Source organism: Sciurus vulgaris (genome assembly GCF_902686455.1).
Source record: "Sciurus vulgaris genome assembly, chromosome: 17".
NCBI lineage: Eukaryota > Metazoa > Chordata > Mammalia > Rodentia > Sciuridae > Sciurus > Sciurus vulgaris.
In genome coordinates this window covers 74,750,718-74,758,552 of record NC_136478.1, presented here as the reverse complement: position 1 = coordinate 74,758,552, position 7,835 = coordinate 74,750,718, and the positions used below count along the sequence as shown (strand labels likewise).

General features: G+C 61.7%; 1 protein-coding gene across 1 annotated transcript; it reads left to right on the top strand.

Annotated features, from left to right (window-relative positions):
• The first annotated feature begins 237 nt into the window (after positions 1 to 237).
• Positions 238 to 3,563, top strand: A1BG (alpha-1-B glycoprotein). Its single transcript, XM_079117546.1, has 8 exons — positions 238 to 350; positions 422 to 457; positions 549 to 830; positions 1,160 to 1,432; positions 1,545 to 1,835; positions 2,238 to 2,534; positions 3,025 to 3,312; positions 3,433 to 3,563. The coding sequence occupies exons 1-8, from the start codon at positions 317 to 319 to the stop codon at positions 3,438 to 3,440; spliced, it is 1,509 nt and encodes a 502-aa protein (XP_078973672.1). The 5' UTR covers positions 238 to 316; the 3' UTR covers positions 3,441 to 3,563.
• Positions 3,564 to 7,835: the final 4,272 nt, after the last annotated feature.

Below are 7,835 nucleotides of genomic sequence, written 5' to 3'. Positions count from 1 at the left end.
CTAGGCCTCCAGGCAGCCCAGGTTACTCAAAACCCAAACACAGGGCCCCCCACCTTGGTGTCACTGTGTGGTGTGGCATGATGGAGCAGGAGAGGACATTCCCGCCCAGGAAAGATCCCAGTGCTGCACATGTCAGTCATCGGTTATCCATTGACAGGACTATTGCTCAAGTTTCTGTGGCTGCCTGGGAGGTTCACCCTTGTCCCCAACCCCAAAGCCTCCATCTCTGCCTTCTGGGAAGGACAAACAAGGGACGAGGTCAGTGCCCCAGGCCACCTGCTGTTACACAGCACCCGTGGAGTGTGGGGGCACGACCATGTCTGCGCTGGTGGCCTTCCTGCTGCTCTGGGGTAAGGGTTGGGGTCTGGGGCCCCTTGGGGCAGGGCCGTGTGAATGGAGCATCATGGTGCTGTCTCCACAGGCCTCACCCTGGACCCAGCGGCCGAGGCAGCCGTGGGTGAGTGCGGGGCTGGGCCTGGGTGGTGGGCCGCAGACGTGGGGAGCCCTTGTCCCCCAGCACCAAGTTGACCCCACTCCCCCTGCCCCAGCCTATGAGACCAAACCCAGTCTGTGGGCAGAGCCGGACTCGCTGCTGCAGCCCTGGGCCAACGTGAGGCTGCGGTGCCAGGCCCGCCGGGAGACCCGGGACTTCCAGCTGCTCAGGGACGGGGTGACCCAGGTGCTGGTGCACCTGGACATGCCCGCCATTGAGCACCAGTTCCTGCTGGGAGCAGTGACAAGGGACAACCAGGGCCTCTACCGCTGCCGCTCAGGGCTGAGCAATGGCAGATGGACCCAACTGAGCAACCTCCTGGAAGTGACTGGGACAGGTGTGCAGGGCTGGGGCTGGGGTCCAGGAGGCAGGGGCGGATGGGGAGTCTCCCTCCAGGTCACCTGGCCTCCGAGCCTGCCTCCCCATCAGTCAAGTGGGGAGGATGGTCGTACCCTCCCAGAGGGCTGTGAAGAATAAATGACTGAGTCCCCAGAGAGTGCTCAGGGTCCACAGCACCTCCCTACATGCTTGCTCTTCCCTGCCTTAGACGTGCCCTGCACCACCTACCTGTGTCCCTCACATTATCTGGAGTATGGGGTCCAGGTGCAGCTGAGCTGCCTGTGTCCAAGTCCGCAGAACCACTCACCCACCCTGCCTCTTCCACAGAGTCCTTGCCCCCACCGTGGCTCTCTGCGGAGCCGGTGCCCTGGATCACACCCGGCCTGAACACGACCCTGTTGTGTCAGGGGGCGCTGTGGGGTGTCACGTTCCTGCTGAGGCGGGAAGGTGATGATGAGTTTCTGAAGGTGGCTGAGGCTGGGAAGGACAAAGCAGTTACCTTCCAAGTCCACCAGGCTGGCAAATACAGCTGCAGCTATCGGACCCACACCGCAGGTGACCCCTCTGAGCCCAGCGCCACTGTGAGCATCGAGGAGATGAGTGAGTGTTGACCCCACAACACAAACCCTGCTTGGGCGGGTGTGGCAAGGAAGGGGTGCTTCCCAGGCTCCAGGCAGCCTGGCGCCGCCCCAGCGACCTCTGTGCCTCGCAGCCACGCCGCCGCCGCCGTATTTTAGGGGAGAGTATCCCAGAGTCTTGCGCCCTGGCGCCCGCGCGACCCTCGTCTGCGTGGCGCCTTTGAGCGGCGTCGACTTCCAGCTGCGGCAGCGCGGAGAGGAGCTGCTGGTGCCCAGGAGCAGTACCAGCCCGGACCGCGTCTTCTTCCATCTGGACGCGGTGGCCCCGGGAGACAGCGGTCCCTACACCTGCCGCTACCGGCTGCACCGCGAGGAGGCCGCCTGGTCCGCGGACAGCGCGCCCTCGGAGCTGGTGTGGAGCGACGGTGAGCCAGGCGCCCCGCAGGGCGCGGGAGCGGACGCGTGGCGCGCCGGGAGTCCGAGGACGGGTGGGATCGGTGGCACCTGCGGAGTGCGGGTCCACCCACCGGCCTTGCAAGGAGCGCAGCAACCTCGAGGCCCCGCTTGGAATGACTGGGTCAGGCGGCAGGTGTGGCACGGGCCACCGGTCCCCGGGTCAGGGAGGGCGGCGGGCGCGGAGCCCCCGGGCCGCCTCCTTCCCGCCCATACTCGGGGACAAACGATTCTAAGCAGCATTCTAAACGGGCAGCGCTGGGTGCTTAGAGCTCTGCGCGTTGGCGGGACGTCTATGGCCGGAGCTGGCGAAGACTGGGCCGCGCACTAGGCCCAGCCGCCCTTGGCCAGGTCAGCTGCCATCTCCTCCGCAGAGACGCTGCCCGCACCGGTGCTGGAGGCGGAGCCGGAGGGTTCGCGCCCCGCGCCGGGCTCGCTTGTGCGGCTGCGGTGCCGTGCGCCTCGGGCTGGGCTGCGCTTCGCGCTGCAGCGGGAGGATTCGGGCGGGCGACGCCTGAGCGGCCTCCTGAGTCCCGCGGGGCCCGAGGCCCTCTTCGAGCTGCCGGACGTGTCGGCCGCGGACTCGGCCAACTACAGCTGCGTCTACGTGGACCCGGTGCAGCCCTTTGCAGGCTCCGCACCCAGTGCGCGCCTGGAGCTGCGCGTGGACGGTGAGCGCGGCGCGGGGAGGGCGTGCGCGTGGCTCCGCCTTTCTCCGCCCAGGTCCCCGCAGCGCCTCCAGTCTGGCCCGATTCCCTCGGGCTATTGACCAGGGCTTGGGGGCCGCAGCCCGATATGCTATTCAAAGCCCTGCTTGGGAGCCCGCGCCTCTGGTCCCCTGTGCCACACGCACGTCTGTCGCGGTCACGTCGATGGCCCTGGGCCCGCCTGCCCCGCGCTCTCGTCCCGGGCCCCCAGAGGAACGGCATTTCCTGGATGGCTTCTTCCCTCCCACCACGCTGGGGTCCCCCGACACCTCTGGGCAGGCCGGGCCTGGGGTCCTGTGGTCCTGGCGGAGGTGACACGGCGGCAAGGTTCAGACGAGACAGCGCGACGACCGGGGCGCGGGGTAGGGGGTGGGGAAGCTGACTCGCCCGGACATAGAGGACGCTCCAGCGGGGTCCGGGGCGGCCGTGGCCTCACCGCCGCCCCTGCGCGCAGGGCCGCCTCCCCGGCCGCAGCTCCGAGCCCTGTGGCGCGGGCCGGTGGCCGCGGGCCGCGACGCCACCCTGCACTGTGAGGGACACGTGCCCGACGTCACCTTCGAGTTGCTACGCGAGGGCGAGGAGGAGGCCTCGGCCACCCTCTGGACGTCGCGCGCCTCGGCCGACCTGGTGCTGGAGTTCGTGGGACCCCAGCACGCGGGCAACTACAGCTGCCGCTACCGCTCCTGGGGGCCCGGCGCCCTCCTGTCGGAGCGCAGCGACCCGGTGGAGCTCCGGGTGGCCGGTGAGCACAGGGCGTGAGGTCCGCGCAGCGCCGGAGGGGCGCGGCTGGCCGCCAGTCCTGCGGCCTCCAGGGCGGAGGGCCCGGGCCGCGTCCTCACCCCACTTCTCTGGTCCCGCCTAGGAGGCTGATCCCGCTCTGGACCCGCATGGGTTGGCGTCCTTCCTGCTGCAGCCGGAGGCCAGGCAACCTGGGAGGCTAGTGGCCTCTCCCTCGTTTCTCCCAGAAGTTAATAAATCTCAAGTGTGTGTAAAGCGCGTCTTTGGTCACCAAGTTCGGGGAGCTGTTCTTTCAGGACTGAGTTCTGTGTTCTGAAAGTGGAAGGGCCCTGGGTTGCATCCTGAGGGTGGACGACTGACCCCCCACACCTCCCAAGATCCCTTCCTTCTGTCTGGTCCACCAAGCTGCCTCCCCCGGCACCTCTGTTCCACCTGGCATGTAGCTTGTCTCCAGACCCCTCAACCCTGCCTTGACAGCAGCCGTTCCCACGCCAGGAAGTTTAGAGGCCATATTCAGGGGACGTCCAAGTCTGGGTCTCCCCCGGGTGGTGGTGCTGGATGGTGCCAGGCAGGTCACATGGAACCCCATCAGAACTGTGGAAGTGGCTGGATTCCTCTGTCTTCTGCTCTCCCTCCCATCCAGCCTTGAGATCCTGGCACACAGTAGGTGTGTAAGCATCATTAAGTAATGATAAATTGTTCTGTGATGTCTGTAAATGGCATTACATCTTGCATGCAATGTGAGTTGTCTCTACCTGGGGGTTTATCATTTTTATTTTTATTTATTATTATTTTTATTGTAAACAAATGGAGACATCTTGTTTCTCTGTACATGGAGTAAGGCATTCCATTTGTGTAATCATACATTTACATAGGGTAATGGTAGTTGATTCATTCTGTTATTTTTTCCTTATCAATTAAAAAAAATTTTTTTTGGTACTGGAGATTGAACTCAGGAGTGCTTAACCACTAAGCCACATCCCCAGCCCTTTTAAAACTATTTTACAGCCAGATGCAGTGGAGCAAGCCTGTAATTCCAGTGACTCAGGAGGCCAAGATAGGAGGATCTCCAGTTGAAAGCCAGCCTCAGCAACAGCCAGGTGCTAAGCACTCAGTGAGACCCTGTCTCTAAATAAAAATACAGAATAGGACTGGGAATGTGGCTGAGTGCCCCTGACTCAATCCCTGGTACAAAACCAAAAATAAACAAACAAAAAACCCTATTTTTCTTAGAGACAGGGTATCAAAAAGTTGCCAAGGCTGGTTTTGAACTTGCGATCCTCCTGCCTCAGCCTCCCCTGCTGCTGGAATTACAGGCATGCACCACTGCCCCTAGTTCAATTCTTAAAATCTTTTCAAAGAACTTTGACTTTGTTTTCTATTGTCTGTTTTCTGTCTCTGCTTGTATCATTCCCTTTCTTCTATTTGATTTAATTTGTCCAGGCCTGGAGTTTCACTTTCCAGAATGTTTTATAAATCTAATTTAATAGAACCATTCTGTCTTCATATTTCTTCTTTGGTTGATTTTAGTAGTTTCTGACTTTAAAGGTAACAGTTCATTTCATCTAAGTTGTTCAATATAAGTGTTTGGAGGTATCTGATGTGTTCCTTCGTTGCTTTTAATATCTGTGGGGTCCGAAGTGCTATAGCCTGCTTCGTTCTTGACGCTAGTACAGGTTGGGTACCAACTATCCAAAATGCATGGGAACAGGTGTCTTTCTGAATCCCAGGTCTTGGACTACCTGCATATATGATGAGATATACATTTGCATATGTAATTAGACATATAACCTGAGAGACGGTGTCTCCCGTCACACCGTCGTCAGAGTCGGAAGGTGACTCTGCGTGGTATTCTCAGTGCTCCTGCCTGTTGGCTGCAGTCTACTGGATGAAGTCAGGAGCGGAAGCTCCCATTTGTGGCATCATGTTGCCAGTCAAAAAGGTCTGGATTTTGGAGCATTTCAGGTCTCCGGATTAGGGATGCGCACCCTGTAATCTGTTCCTTCTCATTCTTAAAACATCAGACTGGCTTAAGGTTCATCGCTGTTTTCTCTCGTGTGGTGCTGGGGATTGAGCCCAGGAGTCCTCTACCACCGAGCTGCACCCCCAGCACTTTTTTGAGATAGGGTCCAGGTTGCTGAGGCCGGCCTGGAACCTGCAATCCTCCTGCCTCAGCCTCCTGTGCAGCTGGGATTTTGGGTGTGCACCTTTGCAGCCAGCTCTAAAGTTCACCTTTCCAAAGCACACAATTCAGTGGCTTCAGTATATCCACGAGGCTAGGAAGCCGTATCTGCTGAAGCATCTGGGTGTTCTGAAGTCCTGTCACACCCTCCAGCCTCCGGCACCACGGGGATGCCCATCCTGCACTCTGTGCAGTGTGAGGATTAAATGAGATACTGTATACAGATCACTTGGCGGACCGACCGCAGGCGTCCCTCATCAGAGTCCTCCTTCCGCTGCCTGACCACGGGACAGTCAGGATAAAATGGCAGAGATGCCTGGAGCCAGGCACACGGCGGGCAGAGCAGTGGAGCTGGGTACCACAGAGCCAGCAGCGGGGTCGGTGCTGTCCCTGCTTTACCAAGGAGCCCCGAGGTCCAGGAAGTCTCCCTAGGGCAGCGCTCTGCAGCCCATGTCAGGCGCATGCCAGTCCTGTTCCCTGCAGCCTGGAGGCCATTTGCTGCAGCTCCGTCCTCAGCTCTCTGCCACACTGTGTGGCCAGCTGCGCCTGGGCCAGGCTCCAGAGGCCCCACGCGGCCCCTCTCCCTGGGCCGCACCTTCCTGCTCTGCACCTCTCCTGTGCGCTCGTGCCAGAGGGAACACGTGAGGGTGACGCTGATGCTGATGGTGAGAGGCCAGGTCACGTGACTCACACGGGTCGGGGTCATCAGAGCAGAGGCACGAACACACCCTGGTGGCCGGGAACAGAACCTGAACTTGTCACACACATGGCCCCTGGAAGAGGGGCAGGGCTGCAGAGTCGCGACAGGAGGCCAGAGAGCACGCTGGGGAAGGGTGGCAGCAGGGCTCGGCCGCAGCAGGGAAGGCGCCACGCAGACACACTGCATGCCGGGCTTGCTGGGCGCCTGTGTGTGCCACTGTGAATCAGGACAAGGTGGAGTGTGTGGCTGCCAGGGAAGGCGCCAGCCACGCTGGCTCAGGGCCTGTTGCATCATGTGCACTGAGACACTGAGCCCCCAGGGCCCTGCAGACCCAGGCTCTGCAGTGGTGCGGGTCGAGGCAGGAGGTGAGAGGGAGTCTGCTTGAGGAGGCGGGAACACGAGGGACCTCCCAGAGGAGAGGGAGGCTCTGGCTACAGGCCACAAAGGCACAGAGGCGGGAGAAATGCGAGTTCTTTAGAAGCCCAGGAGCCCAGGGGGCCAGGGGCCTCTTGGCCCACAGGCAGCACCTGGAGCCACTTCACAGCACTGCACAGATGACAGCCCCTGCGTGACACCTGAGGACAGAGGCTGAGGGGCCTTGTGACCGTGCAGGAAGGTCTGCTGTGCCCGGAGTGACACAATTGGATCCGGCACGGGAAGCAGGCCCTGGAGGGAGCAGCAGGGGACGCTGCTGTCATCCAGGTGGGAGGCAAAGAGGCCGGGTGCGCGGTGGGAGGGTGGATCGGTTGTCAGCCTTGGGTACAGCAAACAGTGGTGAGGCTGCGGGAGACTGCGGGAGGGACAGAGAGCAGGCAGGGGTCGAACAGGACACAAGGCGAGGACCTCCAAGCCAGGCTCGGAGTCAGGCATGCCAGAGGCAGAGGCTGGGAGGTGTGGAGGCTGGGAGGTGCGAAGGCACAGGGCCCTCACAGGCGTCCCTCTGGACTGGGCTGACAGGAGCCAGCGAGGACTGTAGCTGCAGCTGCAGCCGCAGTGCACCGGCAGGTCTCCCTGCCCAGAGCAGGCGGTGACCCTGAGCCCTGGCGACACCTGCCTCACTGCCCAGCCCAGAACCAGTCCAAACCCACAGCACAGCTGTCTTCTCTCCGGGACTGGTCTCAAGGGAAGCAGGATCCTTCTGGAAGCTTCCCCAGCTGGCAGAATCACTCTGTTCACCCTGCTCTGGGCCCCGGTCTGCCCTCAGCACCTGGGGGCTTGTCTTCACCCGCCAGTTCCTGCTCGGGACTTCTGGAGGCCCATCTGAGGAAGGCTCGGTCACGACCCGAGGCTACTCTAGTCCCGGCAGGACGGTGACGTGAGCCCTCAGGTGCACCGCGAGGGCTGAGCTGCGGCTGATGGCCTTGCCGAAGTCGCTGCACTTGTAGGGCCGCTCGCCCTGTGGACGCGCTGGTGCTTGGCGAGGGAGGAGCTCTGCGCGAAGGCCCTGGGGCAGAGCTTGCACCGGTAGGGCTTCTCCCCAGCGTGGGTGCGCGGTGCTGCGTCAGGTGGGTGCTCTGGCTGAAGGCCTTGCTGCACTGGGCACACGCGTAGGGCCGCTCGCCCATGTGCACCCGCTGGTGCTGGGCGAGGTGGGTGGGGCGGCTGAAGGCCTTGCTGCACTCTCTGCAGGCGTAGGGCGTCTTCC

Coding starts and splice junctions, on each gene's coding strand:
- A1BG (XM_079117546.1), top strand. CDS start 317: ATGTCTGCGCTGGTGGCCTTCCTGCTGCTCTGGG. Junction 831..1,159: donor CCTGGAAGTGACTGGGACAG/GTGTGCAGGGCT, acceptor CCTCTTCCACAG/AGTCCTTGCCCCCACCGTGG. Junction 2,535..3,024: donor CCTGGAGCTGCGCGTGGACG/GTGAGCGCGGCG, acceptor CCCTGCGCGCAG/GGCCGCCTCCCCGGCCGCAG.